This window comes from Symphalangus syndactylus, chromosome X (assembly GCF_028878055.3).
Source record: "Symphalangus syndactylus isolate Jambi chromosome X, NHGRI_mSymSyn1-v2.1_pri, whole genome shotgun sequence".
NCBI lineage: Eukaryota > Metazoa > Chordata > Mammalia > Primates > Hylobatidae > Symphalangus > Symphalangus syndactylus.
Window position 1 is genome coordinate 106,306,661 of NC_072447.2, and position 22,269 is coordinate 106,328,929.

Consider the following 22,269-nt stretch of genomic DNA (forward strand, 5'->3'; position numbering starts at 1 on the left):
TTCCTTACTGCTTTTGGAATTAAAATACAAAGGATGGAGTTCCAACAGTCATCTTTGGACCATGGTGGACATTGAGGAGGAAAACCAGTCCATCAGAGCAGAAAGACAGAAAATGCCCGCCGGGTGTGGTGGCTCACGCCTGTAATCCGAGCACTTTGGGAGGCCGAAGTGGGCGGATCACAAGGTCAGGAGTTCGAGACCAGCCTTACCAACATGGTGAAACCCCGTCTCTACTAAAAATACAAAAATTAGCTGGGCGTGGTGGTGTGCGCCTGTAATCTCAGCTACTCAGGAGGCTGAGGCAGGAGAATCACTTGAACCTGGGAGGTGGAGGTTGCAGCGAGCTGAGATTGCGCCACTGCACTCCAGCCTAGGCGACAGAGTGAGGCTCTGTCTCAAAAAAAAAAAAAATGCCTAGGTCCCTGATAATGTTATAAAGTTGTCATATCAGCCCTCTACTACCTCCCTTGCAAATTCTTTTATGTGAGAAAAGAAATCCTTCTGGGTTTAAGAGACATTAGAAATAATCTCTAACAAATATATAACCAAATATGTAAGAATAACTAAGATGTTGGTATAGGGGGAAGGGAAACTAACATTTCCTGAGCACATAATATGAGATAATCACTCTCTCTACAGAACTTTATTTATTTTTAAAATTTAATTTAATTGTATTTTTCCATAAGTTATTAGGGTACAGGTGACATTTGGTTACATGAGTAAGTTCTTTAGTGGTGATTTGTGAGATTTTAGTGCACCCAACACCCGGGCAGTATACACTGTGCCATATTTGTAGTCTTTTATCCCTCGCCTCCCTTCCACTCTTCCCCCCAAGTCCCCAAAGTCCACTGTATCATTCTTATGCCTTGCATCCTCATAGCTTAGCTCCCACATATCAGAGAGAACATGTTTGATTTTCCATTCCTGAGTTACTTCACTTAGAATAATAGTCTCCAATCTCATCCAGATAACTGCAAATGCTGTTAATTCATTCCTTTTTATGGCTGAGTGGTATTCCAGTGTATATATACCACAGTTTCTTTATCCACTCAGTGACTGATGGGCATTTGGGTTGGTTCCACGATTTTGCAATTGTGAATTGTGCTGCTATAAATATGCGTGTGCAAGCATCTTTTTCGAATAACGACTTCTTTTTCTCTGGGTAGACAGCCAGTAGTGGGATTGCTGGATGAAATGATAGTTCTATTCTTAGTTCTTTAAGGAATCTCCACAATGTTTTCCATAGTGGCCGTACTAGTTTATATTACCACCAGCAGTGTAGAAGTGTTCCCTGTTCACCACATCCACGCCAACACTACTGTTATTTGATTTTTTGATTACGGCCATTCTTGCGGGAGTAAGGTGGTATCGCATTGTGGTTTTGATTTGCATTTCCCTGATCATTAGTGACGTTGAGCGTTTTTTCTTGTGTTTGTTGGCCATTTGCATATCTTCTTTTGAGAATCATCTATTCATGTCCTTAGCCCACTTTTTGATGGGATTGTTTGTTTGTTTCTTACTGATTTGTTTGAGTTTGTTGTAGATTCTGGATATTAGTCCTTTGCCAGATGTATAGATTGTGAAGATCTTCTCCCACCCTGTAGGTTGTCTGTTTACTCTACTGACTGTTCCTTTTGGTGTGCAAAAGCTCTTTAGTTTAATTAGGTCCCAGCTATTTATCTTTGATTTTATTGCATTTGCTTTTGGGTTCTTGGTCATGAAATCCTTGCCTAAGCCAGTATCTAGAAGGGTTTTTTCAATGTTATCATCCAGAATTTTTATAATTTCAGGTCTTAGGTTTAAGTCTTTAATCCATGTTGAGTTGATTTTTGTATAAGGTGAGAGATGAGGATCCGGTTTCATTCTCCTACATGTGGCTAGCCAATTATCCCAGCACCATTTGATGAATAGAGTGTCGTTTCCCCAGTTGATGTTTTTGTTTACTTTGTTGAAGATCAGTTGGCTTTAAGTATTAGGGTTTATTTCTGAGTTCTCTATTATGTTCCATTGGTCTATGTGCCTATTTTTATACCAGTACCATGCTATTTTGGTGACTATGGCCTTACAGTATAGTTTGAAATCAGGTAGTGTCATGCCTCTAGATTTGTTCTTTTTGCTTAGTCTTGCTTTGGCTATGTGGGCTTTTTGGTTCCATATGAATTTTAGAATTGTTTTTTGTAATTCTGTGAAGAATGACGGTGGTATTTTGATGGGGACTGCATTGAATTTGTAGATTGCTTTTGGCACAGAATTTGTAGATTGCATTTTCACAGTATTGATTCTATCCATTCATGAGCATGGGATATGTTTTCATTTGTTTGTGTCATCTATCATTTCTTTCAGCAGTGTTTTGTAGTTTTCCTTATAGAGATCTTTTGACTCCTTGGTTAGGTATATTCCTGATTTTTTTTTCTTTGCAGTTATTGTAAAAGGGGTTGAGTTCTTGATTTGATTCTCTGCTTGGTCGCTGTTGGTGTATAGAAGAGCTACTGATTTGTGTACATTAATCTTGTATCTGGAAACTTTGCTGAATTCTTTTATCAATTCTAGGGGCTTTCTGGAGGAGTCTTTAGGGTTTTCAAGGTGAACAATCATATCATCAGCAAACAGTGACAGTTTGACTTCCTCTTTACAGATTTGGATGCCCTTGATTTCTTTCTTTGTCTGATTGCTCTGGTTAGGACTTCCAGTACTATGTTGAAGAGGAGTGGTGAGAGTGGGCATCCTTGTCTTGTTCCATTCCTCAGAGGGAACGCCTTTCAACTTTTCCCCATTCAGTATTATATTAGCTGTGGGTTTGTCATAGATGGTCTACATAATTTTAAAATGTGAAATATACCCATTGTATAGGAAAGAACAGGAAACAATATACTCGAAACCCATACCCACTATTCAGTTTTAACGCTTTGTTGCATTTCTCTCAAATTTCCTTTAAAAGAGGTAAAATTTTACAGATACAATCCTATACCCTCCTGCTCACAATCCTTTCTTCCTCTGTCTCTCTTAAAGTTGGTGTACCTGATTTCCTTTCATGCTTTTATTCTTTTACTATACACACGTATCCATAAATAGTTTTATATATTACTGTCTTGTAAAAATTGATTATAAAAAGTGGAATTATTTGATAAATATTCTTTCCAAATTGCTTTTTAAAACAGTATTTTATTTATGAGATTTATTGATATTGATACATATAGCTCTAGTTCATTCATGCTATAATATTCTACTCCATATGCTACCTATCCAGTTCCCTGTTTAGGACAATTATGTTTCAGTTTATTTTGCTAACACAAGCATTGCTGCAATTAACATATATAAATAGATCTCCCAATATACATGTTCAAAAGTTCCTTTAGAATAGATACCTAGAAGTGGAATTCTTGGCCTATAAGGAGTGTGGATTTTCAACTTTACTAGGTATTATAAAATTTTGAAGCAGTTTACATCTCCAAATGCAGTGATGAGAGTGTTTGTTTCCCTATATTATCTTGAAGTGTTAAGTGTTATTAGATTTTAATTTTTGCCAGTATTAAGGTTCTTATATGATAGTTTATTATTTTAACTTGCATGTCCTGTGTGGTCACTAGTGAAGCTGAGTATCTATTCTATGGACTGTTCACATCACTTTCCCATTTTTCTACTTGCTTCTTGTTCTAATTGATTTGTAGTCCTTTCTATATTCTAGACACGAATCCTTCGTTAGTTATATAGGTTATAAATATCAACTAATGTGTGGCATATATTTTTAATTTAGTTTATGATTTTAAAATTTTTAACGTCATATAAATTTCTTCTACAGATATTGTGACTCATTTGAAAGCTGTGACTTATTTTAAAGGTGAAATTGTTGTAGATATAGGAAACCAGGCCAATACAATAAAACAGGATAAAAGCCTCAAAACAAACCAATATATATGTGGAAATTAGCATACGATAGAGGTGCCACTACAAATCAATGAGGTAAGGATGGACTATACAATAAATAGTGCTGGAACAACTGGCTATCCATATGAAAAACCTGTTGTCACCCTCCATACACGAAAATCAATACCAGATGGATTATAAAATAATAAATAAATCTTCAAAGTTTTAGAAGAAAATAGAGGAAAGTATATGACAAAAGTGCATAGAATGGTTTATTAAACACATAAGCACAGACACAAAAGAAATATTAATAAATACAACCTCATTAAAATTCAAAACTTCTGCAATACTGTTATATTTTACAATACTGAGAGAGTCTGTATATCTTTTTTGTAAAAATGCATGTGTATATGTGTGTGTGTGTGTTCAGAAATCATACTGGAATCACAGAAGCAAAAGAGAAATTCAATAATGGTTAACTACAAGTGATAGAATTATAATTTATATTCATTTTCTTGTATTTTTGCCTATTTTCTAGACTGAATAGTACTTTATGATTCCATAAAAAGCTGTTTTTCCAATATAAATTAAAATGGTCCAAATGGATAAATTGTAGTTATCACAGAGCCCCTGGACTGTCTGTCTCTGTTACTAATTCTAAATCTTTGATCTATGGAGTCTAAAGATGTGCTAGGCACTCTCATACATTTGATTTCACTTAATTCTCACAAGTATAGTAAGAGGTTTTCACCACTCTCATTTTACAGGTCCAAGAAACATGCTCAGAAAGGTAAAGTGACTTGCCAAAGCTTATGTAACTAGTCAACGGTGGAATTAAGACTTAACCCTACCTCCTCTCAATCCACAGTCACACAATTTCCCTATCTGTAATTATAGTAAATTAATTTCAACCAACATTAGGACTAAAATATAATTACCAATAAGATTAGCAATGGGAAGAACAAGATGAGATGTTTAAAAAAGTAGAACTGGCATTACATTAGTTTTAATTGAATGTATCTAGTATTTTTGGTAACCTAGATACCAGATATGAAAGAAATCCAACAGCTCATTAGATGATGTAGAAACATGAAGCAACACCAAATGAAGGGAAAGAACACCGGATATGAAATCAGAAGAAATCATTTTTAGGCTTAGTCACACCAGTGACTAGCCATGGAGAAGTATTAACCCTCTTGGTCTCAGTTTTCTAATCTATAAACTAAGAGAGTAAGGACATTAAACATTCTCTCTTTTAGCTCTAGGATTCTACATTCCTGTGTCTAAAAACACGTGGTTCAATCAAGTGCAAGACTGGTTCATTTTGTTTTTATAGTCTTTATTTGCTGTAAAGGAAGACTCTGGGAGTTCTACATAATATCCCTTGATTCACATTAGTAGTTTCCTATGCAAGCTTCATAATGCCTCACTTATATTTAATACAAGGGTAGATGGCTTGATGGATGCAAAGGGAGTGGTGTGAAGAGAAGAAAACAAGCTTTGGAGTAAAAAGACTGAGTTTAAATCTGAATTCCCCGAACTTAAAGTAGTATATTACTGTCCCTTTCTGAGCCAATCTCCTCATCCGTCAAAGGAAAATAATACTACCTTTTTCACAGGATTCTCATAAGAATCAAGTAAGATGACTTACAGGAAGTTTACTTGCTACATTTAAAAACCTGCTTTAGACCCTATTTCCATTATTTTTAACCTACCTCATAATGTGAAATTCTTTGTGATTCAAACTGTAGCATCACTCCACATACTTGACAAAACTTATCTGTAAAAAGTTCAGCCTTTTCCTGTTCATTCCAAATGGCATCTGTGAATAAAAAAGGGAAGACAAATATATCACATTAATAAATATTTAGAGGTATCATTTTTCATTCCTCAACTATATATGATTTCATATGACACTTCAAATTTGAGTGCTTGTGAGGCTACAGTAACAGCTTTTTGTTCGAGTGTGCAATTTAATATGCACATACTAAGTATCCCTCTAATGTCAGATATGGCAAGAGTTATTTATTTAGTATGATAAGTCTAGGCAATGGCATTCTAAAGGAATCATTATGGGGGCACCAGTAACTTCATGAGCTTCATGGAATGACTTGGGACACCAGTAATTAAAGGCTGGATTTAAAAACCCAGGCTTGGCCAGGTGTGGTGGCTCATGCCTGTAATCCCAGCACTTTGGGAAGCTGAGGTAGGAGGACCACTTGAGGTCAGGAGTTTGAGACCAGCCTGGGACACAATCTCTAAAAAAAATAGAAATAAAAATTAGCTGGGCATGGTGGCACGCGCCTGTGGTCCTAGCTACTCCAGAGGCTGAGATGATCACTTGAGCCCAGGAGGTCAAGGCTGCAGTGAGCTATGATTGTGTCTTCCAGCCTGGGCGACAGCAAGACACTGTTTCAAATAAACAAACAAACAAAAAACAAACCTGAAAAACAACCAAACAAACAAAAAACAGGCTTGATATTTTGTGTTTAACAGCAGACAATCCTAAGAAATGCTTTGTTTTAGGACTGTCATTTGTCACAGGATTCTCGTTAAGAATCAAGAGATTTTTACCACTCTCATTTTATAGGTCCAAGAAACATGAAGCTATGCCTTCAATGTTATCTAGAAATCACAAGGAACCACAAACTATCTTTGCCCATAGTGGGCAAACATCCTTCATCATTGTACAAACACTAGCCTACTAATGTGGCCAAACAAGTCTCACACAAGCCCCTCAAAGCTATAATGTAATGTTCGTATACATATCTAGAAATGTATGCTAAAGTGTTTCTCACTGTAATAAATAACACATGCCAAAACTTTCTGCATTTACACTTGAGGTCTATAGTGTCATCTAAAATTCTTAAGAACTACAATGTATTCTGCCAAAGTTTATCCATTTTTTATACAGTATGAGTCACAAACATCAAAATTCTCATTGTTATTTGGCTATCAAAATGAATAAGTTGGTACCACATGCTTTCACAGAGAGATGCCAATTGCTTATTAAATGAATAAAAAGCTATAGAACAAATACAATACATCCAATCCAATACTAACAAAAATTAAACATATGCACATATATGCACAGAAAAATCTGGAATAAAATAAACTGAATTTAAAAATGGTTAACTCTGGTAAGTGGGCCTAGAAAAGGAACAAGGAGAGACAACTTAATGTTTAACTCTCTGTACAACTGTCTTAATTTTTGCAGAAAAGCATGCAGGACTTTCTAATTAAAAAACCATTAGGACGGACATCATCAAGATGGTGGAATAGGACTCTTCAGCACTCATCTCTCTACAGAAACATCAATTAAAATAACTATCCACAAATGAAAATATCTTCACAAGAGCCAAAAAACTAAAAAAACAAAACAAATATGTAGGAGATTATATCAGCACCTGGGTGTAGCACAGAAATAAGGTGCGTTCAAGAAGGTAGGAAAGAGAGTTTTACGCTATCAGCATCAGCCCTCTACCAAGCCCAGCATAGAGTGGAGAGAGATACCCTCTGTGTGAGAGAAGGAGAGGGAAGTGAGCACCGAACTTTGATTCCAACTCCAAAACTGGAACCACCCCAGTAATATCCAGTGCTAGGAAGGCCCCCATAGCCCCAGACTTCAGGACAGTACGAGTGGACTCAGCCTCCAGGCCTGCTCCAGTGCCAAGCTGAATCATTCAACCCCAAGCTCCAGGCCTGCACAGTAGACTTGGTTTCCAGGTTACCCTAACATCAGGCCAACCTCAGCAGTACCATGCCCTCGACCATCTCCAGCATTGGACTAGCTCCCAAGGCTCCTGGCTTTAGGCCAGGGTCAGCCCCAGCACCCGGCCAACTCCCACAGCCCTAGTCATAAGGCTGGCACCTGCAGACTCAGCCTCCAGGCCAGCCCCTGAAGGGAGCTAATATAGGCCCCAAGAGGCTGGTACCCACAGACTCAGCCTCCAGGCCCACCCCAGAACCAGGCAGGATCCCACAGCCCTGCCCTCCAGGCTGGCTCCTGTAGCCCTTACTGGAGCTCCTGCATCTCAGTGTTCCAGCAGACCCAGGGCCCAGGCCAGTTCCAGTAGACCACAGTGCTGGGCTTGCCCCTGTGGACCCAGATGCCAGGACCATCCCTGTGTGCCCAGGTCCTAAGCTGGCCCTGTGGCTCCAAGACCCACATTAGGCCCCAGGGACCTAGCCTCTAAGCTAGCCCTTGCACACCCAGCCTCCAGGCTTGCTTCTGCAGACTCAGGCTCCAGGGCAGCCCCAGTAGCTCCAGGCATTGGGCTAGCATCCACAACCCTGGACTCCAGATGAGACTCTGGTTACAGGTTCCACACTGGTCCCAGCACCAGGCCCCAGGCTCCAGAGGACCCAGGCTCCAGGCTTATTCTAGAAGACCCAGGGTCCATGCCCACTCCTGTAGACCCCAGTACCAGGCAGGACCCCTTGGACTGAGGCTCCAAGACCACCCTGCAGACTCAGGCTCCAGGTCTATCTCAGTGATCCCAGGAACCAGGCACCTCAGTGATCATTTCAATAATCCAAGACACCCCAGTGCTAGGCTAGCCTCCATGGACTCAAGCTCCAGGCCCATGCCAGTGGACCTAGGTGTCAGGCCCATCCAGTGTTCAGCCATCCCCTATAGACTCAGGTTCAAGGCCTACCCCAGCACCAGGTGAGCCCCTGTGGACCAGGCTTCAGGCTGGCTCCTGTGGATACAGGCTCCAGGCCTGCCCTCATGGACACAGGCTTTAGGCCCATTCCTCAAGACCCAATCAACAGGTCCACCCCAGTGGATTCAGGCTTCAGGCCCAACCCTGAAGACCCAGATACCAGGCCCACCCATCTGCTGACCCAGTTAGCCAGCCAGCCTGCCCAAGGACTCCAGCAACAAGCACATCAGGGATCATACCAGATGGCCTGCCCAGGAATCTCTGGATGGGCTGACTGGTGAAGGGCTTTCCCAGAAAAATTAAGTCTGCAAAAATTGGAATAAGTCCTTACATTTCTTTAAATGTGCAGACATTAATGTAAGGCAATGAGAAACATGAAAAACCAAGAGACATACCACCACCACAAGAACACAATTTCTTAGTAGCTGACCTCTATACAAACTGTCTGACAAAGATTCAAAATAACTGTTTTCAGAAATCTCAATAAACTTCAAAAAAATAGGGAATTTAATGAAATAAAAGAAAATAATAAATGACCAAATTAGACATTTAACAGAGGGGCTGAAATTATATTTTAAAAGTATCAAATAAATTCAGGAGCTTAAAAATACAATGAATGAAATGAAAAATGCAATAGCATCAACCTTAGAATTAATCAGGCAAAAGAAATAATCTATGAACTCAAAGATAAGCTATTTGAAAATATACAGTAAGAGGAGAAAACAAGAAAAATATGAAAAGGAAAAACTAAAACAGAGCAGGAATAACTATACCTATATTAGATAGAAACCGTTGAAGATATTTATTTTAAAAGTTATGTTAGATATCTTCACCTAATTTTCAATACCATTACATGGACTATAAAGGCTTACTTTTAAAAGTGCATACTCAAGAATAAATGTAACTAGAAATGTGTAAAAAATAACAATGAATAGTTACAAATTTATCTCTATTACATATAGTATCACCTCAATTATTTTTGAGATTATTTTAGAATATATGATTTATCTTTGATTCTAACATCAGCAATGTAAAGAAGTTGATTAAAATGCATTTCATGACTTCCCTTTTTCAGGATTAACTACTATGTGCAAATTGAGCATAGTGGTATCATCTTGAACCCATTCATTAAAATCTTTAATAAGAATAAGTAAATATAGAAGGCAGAGCAAGATGGCAGAATAGAAAGCTCTACCGATTGTCCCCCAACCCCACAAGGACACCAAGTTAACAACTATCTACACAGAAAAAAGCACCTTCACAAGAACCAAAAATCAGGTGAGAGCTCAAAGCACCCAATTTTAACTTCAGATCACTGAAAGAGGCACTTAAGAGATAGAAAAAAAAAAAAGGTCCTGAATAGCTGATGCCACCCCTCCCCAATCCCTGCAGCTGCAGCCTGGTGCAGAGAGCATTTCTGGATGCTGGAAGGGAGAACACAGCAATTGTTATGCAATGAACTCGGTGCTGTCCTGTTAGAGCAGAAAGGAAAACCAGACCAAACTCAGCTGGTACCCAACCAGGGAAGGAGCATTTAAACCAGCTCTAGCCAGAGGAGTTGTTGATCCCAGTGGTTCAAAGTTGAGTGCCCACAAACCTTACCTCTGAGGGCCAAAGTGCTCTCAGTCTCTAAGTAAACCTGAAAGGCAGTCTAGGCCATAAGTACTGCAATTCATAGGCGAGTCCTAGGGCTGAACTAGGCCCAGAGACAGTGGACTGGGGTGAGGGGGCGGGGCACATGACATACTGAGACACCAGCTGGGGCAGCCAAGGAAGGGCTGAAATCACCCCTCCCTTAATCCCAGGCTGCATGGTTTGAGGCTCCAAAAGAGACCTCTTCCTTCAGCTTGAGGAGAGGAGAGGTAAGAGAGGAGAGGACTTTGCCTTGCATCTTGGTTACCAGCTCAGCCACACAAGGATAGGGCACCAGTGAGAGCTGTGAGGACCCTGTTCCAGGCCATAGCTCCCAAATGACATTTCAAGACACATCCTGAGCCAGAAGGGTATTCCCTGACTTGAAGGAAAGGACCCAATCCTTACAGCATTCATCATCTGCTAACTGAAGAGCCCTTGGGACCTGAATAACCAGCAGTGATACCCAGGAACTACCTTGAGGGCTTTGTTGAGCCTCTGACACGTGCTGGCTTCAGGTGGGGCTCAGCAAATTACCAGCTGTGGTGCTATGGGGCAAAACTCCTTCTCCTTTAGAAAAGCAGAGGGAAAAGTAAAGAGGACTTTGTCTTGCCCCTTAGGTACCAACACCACCACAGTGGGGTAGAGCATCAAGCAGGCTCCTGGGGTCCCTGATTCTAGAGTTGACTGTTGGACAGCATTTCTGGGACTGCCCTGGGCCAGAGGCAAGCTCCCAGTGCTGAAATGTGAGTCCCAAGCCAGGCAGCATTCACCACAAGTGCACTTACGAGCCCCTGCTTAAGGGAACACCAGTGGTAATCTGGCAGTACACCTTGCCTTGTGGCCAGGGGCGGCCGTGGCTATGGGGTGAGGCTCTGCTTTTGGAAAGTGAAGGAAGGATAAGAAAGACTGAGTCTTGTGGTTTGAGTACCAGCTCAGCTGCAATACAATAGAATACCAGGTAGACTTCTAAGGTTTTTTTAACTCTAGTCTCTGACTCCCAGACAACACTTCTAGACTCACCCAGAGATCAGGGGACCTTGCCGCCCTGAAAGGAAGGACACAGGCCTGGCTGGCTTTGCTACTTGTGGATTGTAGAGCCCCAGGGCCTTGAGAAAACATAGGCAGTAGTAAGGGAGTGGTTACAATGGGCCTTAGGCAAGACTCAGCTCTGTGCTGGCTTCAGATGTGACCCAGCATAGTCACAGTGGTGGTGGCCACAGGGATGCTTCTGTCAATCCATCCCCTGATTTAGGTGACTCAGAACAGACAGACTCTGTAAGTTTGGGAGAAAGTAAGGGAAGAGAAAAAGATTATCTGCCTGGTCATATAGAGAATTCTCCCAGATCATGTTCAAGACCATCTGCCTGGTCATATAGAGAATTCTCCCAGATCATGTTCAAGACCATCAGGGCAGCACCTCTATGAGTCTGCGAGAACCACAGTGTTACAGGGCCTGGGTGCCCCAGAAAGAAGACACAGCTTAGATCACAACACCCAGGTCCTTTCAAATATCTGGTAAGCCTTCCCAAGAAGGACAGCTACAAATAAGCCCAGACAGTGAAGACTACATTAAATGCCTAACTCTTTGATGCCCAGACACCGAAGAACATCTACTAGCATCAACACGATTCCAAAAAACATGACCTCACCAAATAAACTTAAAAAGGCACCAGGGGCCGGGCGCGGTGGCTCACACTTGTAATCCTAGCACTTTGGGAGGCTGAGGCGGGCGGATCACGAGGTCAGGAGATCAAGACCACAGTGAAACCCTGTCTCTACTAAAAATACAAAAAATTAGCCGGGCGTGGTGGCGGGCGCCTGTAGTCCCAGCTACTCGGAGAGGCTGAGGCAGGAGAATGGCGTGAACCCGGGAGGCGGAGCTTGCAGTGAGCCGAGATTGCGCCACTGCGCTCCAGCCTGGGCGACAGAGCGAGACTCCATCTCAAAAAAAAAAAAAAAAAAAAAAAGGCACCAGGGACCAATCCTGGAGAAACAGAGACTTTCACAGAGAGAATTCAAAGTAGCTGTGTTGAGGAAACTCAAAGAAATTCAAGATAACAGAGAGAAGGAATTCAGAATTGTATCAGATAAATTTAACAAAGAGATTGAAATAATTAAAAAGAATCAGGCAGAAATACTGGAGCTGAAAAATCAACTAGCATACTGAAGAATGAATCAGAGTCCTTTAATAGCAGAACGGATAAAGCAGAAGAAAGAATTAGTGAGCTTGAAGATAGGCTACCTGAAAATATACAGAGGAGACAAAAGAAAAAAGAATACAAAACAACGACACACACCTACAGGAACTAGAAAATAGACTGAAAAAGGCAAATTTATGAGTTGTTGGCCTGAAAGAGGAGGTAGAGAAAGAAATAAGGTAGGAAGTTTATTCGAAGGGATAATAATGAGAACTTCTGAAATCTAGATAAAGATATCAATATCCAAGTACAAGAACATTATAGAACACCAAGCAGATTTAATTCAAAGAAGACTACCCCAAGGCATTTAATAATCAAGTACCCAAAGGTCAAGAATAAAGAAAGGATCCTAAAACCAGCAAGAGAAAAGAAACAAATAACATACAATGGAGCTCCAATATGTCAGGCAGCAGACTTTTCAATGGAAACCTTACAGGATAGAAGACAGTGGCATCATATATTTAAATGCTAAAGAAAAAAAAACCCTTTTACCCTAGAATAGTATATTCAGTGAAAATATCCCTAAACATGAAGGAGAAGTACTTTCCAAGACAAACAAAAGCTGAGGGATTTCATCAATACCAGACCTGTGCTAAAAGAAATGCTAAATGGAGTACTTCAACAGAAAGAAAGGGACATTAATGAGTAATAAATAATCACCTGAAGTTACAAAACTCACTAGTAATAGTAAATACACAGAAAACCACAGAATATTATAATACTGTAACAGAGGTGTATAAACTACTCTTATCCTAAGTAGAAAGACTGAATAATGAACCAATCAAAAAGAATAACTACAACTTTTCAAGACATAGTACAGTAAGATATAAGTAAAAACGATAAAAAGTTAAAAAGTCACCTCACCCAACACCAGCGAATCCACACAGGGGAGAAGCCCTATGAATGCAATGACTGCAGCAAGGCAATCAGTCACAGCTCGTCCCTCACCAAACATCAGCGAATCCACACTGGGGAGAAGCCCTACAAATGCAACCAGTATGGCAGAGTCTTCAGCCAGCTTGCTCTCCCCTCATTCAGCATCAGAGGATCCACATAGGAGAGAAACCCTATGAATGTAACCAGTGTGGCAGAGCCTTCAGCCAGAGCTCCCTTCTCATCGAACACCAGAGGATTCACACCAAGGAAAAGCCCTATGGGTGCAATGAGTGTGGGAAATCCTTCAGCCACAGCTCCTTGCTCAGCCAGCACGAAAGGACGCACACTGGGGAAAAGCCCTATGAGTGTCACGATTGTGGAAAGTCCTTTAGGCAGAGCACCCACCTCACTCAGCACCGGAGGATCCACACAGGAGATAAGCCATATGTGTGCAGGGACTGTGGAAAGGCCTTTACACACAGCTCCTCCCTTACCAAGCACCAGAGAACTCACACTGGATAAACCCATTCCACATGTGCTACGGACATAGGAAGACCTTAAGCCATAGCTCATCCCTTTCTAGATTTGACCCAATCATACACATGAGAAACGTATATTCACACACAAGCCTTTTCACACAGCACTCCCCTCAGACACCCTCAGAGAGTCCACACTGATGGGAAATGACCATGGGACCAGCAAGCTCTAGGTCATCCATCCCTGCATCCAAATAGTAGGGAAATGTGGAGATAATCAACCCTTAGGACCTTCAGCCTCAAACGCCCATTAGTGCTACATTATAGAACCTACAAAAAAGAAATGGAACAAGTGTAGTGGATTCAGGGAAAGCTTTTGTCCAAGGATTCATTGTATTCCAAACCAGAGATGCTCAAATTGGTGAGAAACCCAACAAATGCCTTTCATATAATGAAGTCAGAATTTGCCATTATTGCACATTACATTTTTTGGGGGGAAAGTGCTTATGAATGGTGCAGGTTGACTCTGATATTCATTCCCAAATGACAATATGGCAGAGTGTTCCAGAAATGAGAGTGGCATTTTTATGGAATCACTATGGATACTGACCGTCTCAGTAAAAAGCTGTCTGGTTTGTGTGTATATTGTTTGATCAGGGCACATGGCAGCCAGTCACAGATTGGAATTCCATATGACAAAGTATCAGTGTACTATAAACAGGTTTTTAGATATCCCTGCATTATTTTTGCAATTAATCTTTATATGCAATGAGATTGGAAAGCTTTGTATGGGAAGACTCAAAATGTAAAGCTGCTTCCATAGAGTCTCACTGATTTTGAGATGGCTTTTGCTGCTCTGTTCTCCCTCTATATTTCTCTGCAGAACTCACGTTAGAAACACAGATATTTGTTTTACAAAAAGGGAGATTGTTCCTTTGTTAAGCCATCATCTTATAAGCAATAGCAAATTCATGTTAGAAAAAAAAAGTGGGGGGATGAAGTTAAGGTGAGTTTTTATTAGTTTTCTTTTTGCTTGTTTATTTATGTAAATAGTGTTAAGTTGTTAGCAGTTTAAAATAATGGGTTATAAGTTATGAGAAGGTATCTGCAAGCCTCATGGGAATCTCAAACCAAAAAACATACAATAGATACACTAAAAATAAAAAGCAAGAAATTAAATCATATTATCAGAGAAAATCATCTTCACTAGAGGAAGACAGAAATGAAAGAAAGAAGGAAGAGAAGACCACAAAACAACCAGGAAACAAAAATCACAAGGGAAGAACTAGGTCCTTACTTATCAATAATAATACTGAAGGTAAATGGACTAAACTTCCCAATCAAAAGACACTGACTAACTGAATGGATGATAAAACAAGACCCACCAATCTGTTGCCTAGAGGAAACATACTTCACCTATACAGACACATAGACTGAAAATGAAAGGATAGAAATAGACATTCCATGCCAATGAAACTAAAACAGAACAGGAGTCACTATACTTAGATCAGAGAAAATAGATTTCAAGACCAAAACTGTAAGAAGAGACAAAGAAGGACATTATATGATGATAAAGGGGTCAGTTCAACCAGAGGGAGGACATAACAATTTTAAATAGATATGCACCCAACACTGCAGTGCCCAGATATATAAAGGAAATATTACTCAAGTGAAAGAGATAGGCCCCAATACAATAACAGCTGGAGACTTCAACACCCCACTTTCAGCTTTAGAAAGATCTTCCAGACAGAAAGTCAACAAAGAAACAGCAGATGTAATCTGCACTACAGACGAAATGGATCTAACAGATAGTTACAGAACATGTCATGTAACAACTGCAGAATACACATTCTTTTCCTTAGCACAAAGGTCTTTCTCAAGAATAGACCATATGTTAGGTCACAAAACAACTCTTAAAACACTCAAAAAAACTGAAATAATATCAAGCATCTTCTCGAACCACAATGGAATAAAACTAGAAATCAATAATAATAGGAATTTTGAAAACTATACAAATACATGGAAATTAAACAATATTCTCCTGAATAACCAGTGGTTCAATGAAGAAATTAAGAAGGATATTGAAAAATTTCTTGAAACAAATAACAATAGAAACACAACATGCCAAAACCTATGGAATACAGCAAAAGCAGTACTCAGAGGGAAGTTTATAGCTATAAGTCTCTACATTTAAAAAGAGTTTAGAAAAACTTCAAATAAATAATCAAATGATGGATTTTAAAGAACTAGAAAAAAACAGCAAAACAACCCCTAAATTAGTAGAACAAAAGAAATAATAAATATCAAGCAGAAATAAATGAAATTGAAATTAAAAATACAAAAGATCAATGAAACAAAAAGCTGGGTTTTTTTGAAAAGTTAAACAAAATTGACAAACTGTTAGCCAGACTACCTAGAAAAAAAGCAAGAAGATCCAAATATATCAAATCAGAAATGAAAAAGGAGACATTACAACCGATACTGCAGAAATTCAAAGGATCATTAGTGTCTACCATGAGCAACTATATGCCAGTAATTTGGAAAATCTAAAGGAAATGGACAAATTCCTTGATAGATACAGCTTACTGACATTGAACCAGGAAGAAATCCAAAACCATTCAGGCCAACAACAAGTAATGAGATAGAAGCCATAATAAAATAAAATTCTCAGTAAAGAAAAGCCTGGGACCTAACTGCTAAATTCTAGCAAACATTTAAAGAACTAAGACCAATCCTACTAAAACTATTCTGAAAAATAGAGGAGGAAGCAATACTTCCAAACTCATTCTATGATGCCAGTATTACCCTGATACCAAAACCAGACAAAGAGACATCCAAAAAAGAAAACTACAGGCCAAGATCTCTGATGAATATTGATGCAAAAGTTCTCAACAAAATAGTAGCAAACAGAATTCAGCACTACATTAGAATGATCATTCATCGTGACCTAGTAGGATGTTTTTCCTGGGATGCAAGGATGGTTCAACATATACAAATTAATCAATGAGATACATCATATTAATAGAATAAAGGATTAAAAACCATATGATCCATTCAATTGATGCTGACAAAGCATTTGACATAATTCAACATTCCTTTGTGATAAAAACCCTCACAAAACTGGGGATAGAAGGAACATACTTCAACATAATAAAAGCCATATACAACAGACCCACAGCTAGTATTGCAATGAATGGGGAAAAACTGAAAGGTTTTCCTCTAAGATCTGGAACTTGACAAGGATGCTCGGTGTCAAAACTGTTATTCAGCATAGTACTAGAAGTCCTAGCTAGAGCAATCAGACAAAAAAAAAAAAAGGTATAAAGGGCATCCAAATGGGAAAGGAAGAAGTCAAATTATCCTTGTTTGCAGATGATGATATGATCTTATATTTGGGAAAACCTACAGTCTCCACAAGAAAACTATTAGAACTGATAAACAAAATCAGTAAATTTTCAGGAAACAAAATCAACACACAAAAAGGACTAGCATTTCTATATGCCAACAATGAACAATCTGAAAAAGAAATTAAAAAATAATTCAAATGCTTACTTCAACAGCACATATACTAAAATTGGAATGATACAGAGAAAATTAGCATGGCCCCTGCACATGGATGACACACAAATTCATGAAGCATTCCATAGTTTTTATCTCATGCCAGTCATAATGGTGATTACTAAAAAGTCAAGAAACAACAGATGGTGGCAAGGCTGTGGAGAAATAGGAACACTATTACACTATTGGTGGGAATGCAAATTATTTCAACCATTGTGGAAGACAGTGTAGTGATTCTCAAGGACCTAGAATGAGAAATACCATTTGACCCAGAAATCCCATTACTGGATATATAGCCAAAGGATTATAAATCATTCTGCTATAAAGACACATGCACATGTATGTTTATTGCAGCACTATTTACAACATCAAAGACATGGAACCAACCCAAATGCCCATCAATGATAGACTGGATAAAGAAAATGTGGTACATATACACCGTGGAATACTATGCAGCCACAAAAAGGAATGAGATCATGTTCTCTGCAGGGACATGGATGAAGCTGGAAGCCATAATTCTCAGCAAACTAACACATGAACAGAAAACCAAACACCGCATTTCTCACTCATAAGTGGGAGTTGAATAATGAGAACACATGGACACAGTGAGGGGAATAACACACACTGGGGCCAGTTGGCGGGTGGGGGCGAAAGGAGGGAGAGCATTAGGGCAAATAGCTAATACATGCAGGGCTTAAAACCTAGATTATGGGTTGATAGGTCCAGCAAACTATGGCACATATATACCTATGTAACAAACCTACATGTTCTGTACTTGTATTCTGGAATTTAAAGTAAAATTTAAAAAATTTTAAAAAGTAATCCAATTTACAATAGCCACACATAAAATTAAATACCTAGGCATTAACTTAAGCAAAGAAATGCAAGATCTCTATAATGAAAACTGTAAAACACTGATGAATGATATTGAAGAGGACACCAAAAAATAGAAAAATATTCCATGTTCATGGATTGGAAGAATCAATATTGTTAAAATCTCCATAGGACCCAAAGCAATCTACAGATTCAAAGCAATCCCTATCAAAACACCAATGACATTCTTCACAGAGATAGAAAAAAATCTCAAAATTTATATGGAATTACAAAAGACCCAGAATAGCCAAAGTTATCCTAAGTAAAAAGAACAAAACTGGAGGAATTGTTCCTCCATTACCTGACTTCAAATTATACTACAGAGCTAAAGCAACCAAAACACTGTGGTACTGGCATAAAAGCAGACACACAGACCAGTGGAACAGAATAGAGAACCCAGAAACAAATCCACACACCTACAGTGACCTCATTTTTGAGAAAGGTTCCAAGAACATAATCTGGGGAAAGATAATCTCATCAATAAACAGTGCTGGGAAAATTGGATATCCATATGCAGAAAAATGCAGCTAGACCCCTATCTCTATATACAAAATTAAAATCAAAATGCATTAAAGACTTAAATGTAAGACCTCAAACCATAAAATTACTACAAGAAAACATTGACGAAAATCTCCAGGACACTGGTCTTGGCAAAAATTTCTTGAGCAATACCCCACAAGCACAGGCAACAACATAAAAATGGACAAATGAGATCATATCAAGTTAAAAAGCTTCTGCACAGCAAAGGATATAATCAACAAAGTGAAGAGACAATTCACAGAATGGGAGAAAATATTTTCAAACCACCCATCTGACAAAAGATTAGTAACCAGAATATAGAAGGAACTCAAAGAACTCCAATGGAAAAAACATCTAATAATCCAATCAAAACATGGGCAAATGATTTGCATAGACAGCACTCAAAACAAGACATACAAATGGCAAACATGCATATGAAAAGGTGTTCAACGTAATTAATCATCAGTAAAATGCAAATCAAAGCTACAATGAAATAACATCTCACCTGTTAAAATGGCTTATATCTAAAAGACAGGCAATAGCAAATGCTGGCAAGGATGTGGAGAAAAGGGAATCCTGATACACTGTTGGTGGGAATGTAAATTAGTACAACTACTAAGGAGACCAGTTTGGAGGTTCCTCAAAAAACTAAATTGAGCTACCATATGATTCAGCAATCTCACCACTGGGTATTTACCCCAAAGAGAGGAAATCAGTGTATCAAAGAGATATCTGCACTGCTATATTTGTTGCGGCACTGTTTACAATAACTAAGATTTGGAAGCAACCGAAGTGTCCACCAACAGATGAATGGATAAAGAAAATGTGGTACATATACACAATGGAGTACTATTCAGCCATAAAATGAATGAGATTCAGCCATTTGCAACATCATGAATGGAACCGGAGATTATGTTAAGTGAAATAAACCAGGCACAGAAAGACAAATATTGCATATTCTCACTTATTTGTGGGATCTAAAAATCAAAACAACTGAATTCACAGACATACAGATTAGAAGGATAGTTACCAGAGGCTGGGAATGGTAGTGGGGGGTTGGTGGGGAGGTAGAGATGGTTAATGGGCACAAAATAAACAGAATGAATAAGCCTAGTTATTTGATAGCAAAACAAGGTGCCTATTGTCAGTAATAACCATATATTTTTAAATAATGTAAACAGTAATTGGGTTGTTTGAAACTCAATGGATAGATTAGGGGATGGATACCCCATTATTCATGATGTGCTTATTTCACACTGCACGCCTGTATCAAAACATCTCATGTATCCTACAAATATATACACCTACTATGTACCCATGAAAAGTAAAGGCTGGGCATGGTGGCTCATGCCTGTAATCCCAGCACTTTGGGAAGCCAAGGTGGGTGGATCACAAGGTCAAGAGATTGACCCATCTTGGCCAACATGGTGAAACCCCATCTCTACTAAAATACACACACACAAAAACAAATTAGCTGGGCGTGTTCTTGCACGCCTGTAGTCCCAGCTATTTGGGAGGCTGAGGCAGGGGAATCGCTTGAACCTGGGAGGTGGAGGCTGCAGTGAGCTGAGATTGCGCCACTGCACTCCAGCCTGGTGACAGAGCAAGACTCCATCTCAAAAAAAAAAAAAGAAAAGTAAAAATTAAAAAGAAAGTAAGTAAATATTACTCTTTGATTACAATATAACTTATTATAGATGAACCATTTATTTTAAGGAAACAAAAGGAAACTATTAAAGGTTCAAGAATTCCTAAAATTTAACACTTATTTCTCTCCTAGATCAACCCTTAATTCCAGACTTCTCCAAGTTTGAAACTGACACTCAAGTTCATAAATATCAATGCTGTTTTTTTTTTTTAAACACACCCTTTCACGACTGGGGCTCCAGATCATTTCCATGAAGCCTATGAAAATACTAGTGCTCTTGTAATTTTTCATTTAGAATGGCATTGCCTAGACTTACTTCCTTTGACTCTTCCTCAAACAAGTTCTTGGTCTCTTTTTTTTTTAATCAAATGGCATAATATTCCTAGAATTAAAATCTCAGTCATTCTTCTCCCCAGAAAATTATTGACTCATATCAATTTTGGCTTATAACATTTTTCAACATCTACCTTTTCCTTTTAATTCATAACACTACCTAGTTCAGGCCCTCAGTGTCCTGGGTATCATATAGTTTTATTGTTATGTATTGAGCTTAGTTTCAAAGTATTATGGTAGATATTTTTGAGAGATAAGAAAGAACAAACATTTAATAAGGCCCTCTGTATGTCAAAAATGATAGATTATCCCTTTAGACCTTAAGACAAATGTGCAAGGTAAGTGGCACATTTGTCTAAATGTTAAAAAATTTTGAAGAATAGAAAATTAGGATTCAGTGAAATCAAAATAACTTGTCACATGTCATTTGGTTTAGCTGGAACTTAACTTTGCATTATCTTGACTCTTTTCATTATGCTGTTCATAACTGTTCCACATGTTGGAGACGACAAACTACGTGATGCAATCCCTAATTTCATGAAATTGACAATTTAGTAAGGAAGATGAGATGTGTATCAAAAGAACTATGATCCCAAGACCAACATGGTCTAAGTGTTATAAGACACAAGAAGGTACAGTGTGCTCCTGCTGAGGAATTTGGGGGGAAAAAAAGGTTTCTGGAGTAGAACTGATTTTGAGCTAAACTTTAAAAGATGTGTAAAATTCAAACAAAAAGAGTGGAATAAAAGTATTTCAGGGGAGGCAAGAGTATGAACGACAATAATGGAAAGCTTAGAATAAAGCCAAGTCATGATGGGCTTCACAAGGGCATATGGACTTAATTCTGCATTCAACGGGGGGAAAGGAGTGACTTAAAGTGGGTATACCAGGGGTCAGTTTCAGGCTTCAGGATTGAACCAGAAGAAGGGTAGTGGGCACAGAATGGAAGGAAAGAATAGAAGAGGTATATCAAAACTAGAGAGAATTAAAGCTTGAGTTTAGAACTTGCTATGAATACAATAATCTTTTAGATTTATTACATTTTTTTTTTGAAACAAGGTCCTACTCTTTACTCGGGCTGGAGTGCAGTGGCACAATCATGGCTCACTGCAGCCTCCACCTCCTGGGCTAAGCAATTCTCCCACCTCAGCCTCCCAAGTAGCTGGGACTACAGGCACACACCACCATGCTCAGCTAATTTTTTTTATTTTTTGTAGAGACAGGGTTTCACCATGTTGCCTAGGCTGGTCTCAAACTCCTGGGCTGAAATGATCTGCCTGCCTCTGCCTCTGCCTCCCAATGTACTGGGACTACAGGTGTGAGCCACTGTGCCCGGCCTAGATCTATTACATTTAAGCTTAAGCAATATTGTTCCTGATGCAGGAGATGGAGCTTTGACTTTACATGCAATAAATTCGTCTACAATTGTCAATGACAAATTCTGTTTATGGGTGTAATAAAATAAATGTGTTGATGCTCTGATTTCAGTAATTGAAAATTAAAATACATGAAAACATGAAATTATAAAAGATATTGGAATGATGATTCACATTTACAATGTATTTAAAAGGTAGACTGTGAGTTCTGCAAGGAGAAAATAAAGGAAAAAAAAGAAAAATTAA

At 38.9% G+C, this 22,269-nt stretch overlaps 2 protein-coding genes and 1 non-coding gene across 6 annotated transcripts in view; 2 read left to right on the forward strand and 1 right to left on the reverse strand.

Moving 5' to 3' along the window:
- The window catches only part of ZMAT1 (zinc finger matrin-type 1), a 51,459-nt gene that overhangs the window by 17,793 nt on the left and 11,397 nt on the right, over nucleotides 1-22,269 (reverse strand). For 3 of the 4 annotated variants that reach the window (XM_055267964.2, XM_055267967.2, XM_055267965.2), the window contains exon 2: nucleotides 5,580-5,686. In XM_055267964.2, the coding sequence (XP_055123939.1) occupies nucleotides 5,580-5,686 (107 nt within the window). Of the gene's footprint in view, nucleotides 1-5,579; nucleotides 5,687-20,160; nucleotides 20,288-22,269 lie in introns of those variants that run through there. The other variant, XM_055267968.1, reaches the window with a different exon arrangement.
- On the forward strand, nucleotides 13,319-13,824 carry LOC134736020 (zinc finger protein 135-like). The gene has a single exon (XM_063634878.1). It carries the CDS (start codon nucleotides 13,352-13,354, stop codon nucleotides 13,760-13,762), a length of 411 nt encoding a protein of 136 aa, XP_063490948.1. The 5' UTR covers nucleotides 13,319-13,351; the 3' UTR covers nucleotides 13,763-13,824.
- Nucleotides 17,261-17,367, forward strand: LOC129476513 (U6 spliceosomal RNA). Its single transcript, XR_008654954.1, has one exon. It is a non-coding gene; the product is annotated as a U6 spliceosomal RNA (small nuclear RNA).

Coding starts and splice junctions, on each gene's coding strand:
- LOC134736020 (XM_063634878.1), top strand. CDS start 13,352: ATGCAACCAGTATGGCAGAGTCTTCAGCCAGCTTGCTCTCCCCTCATT.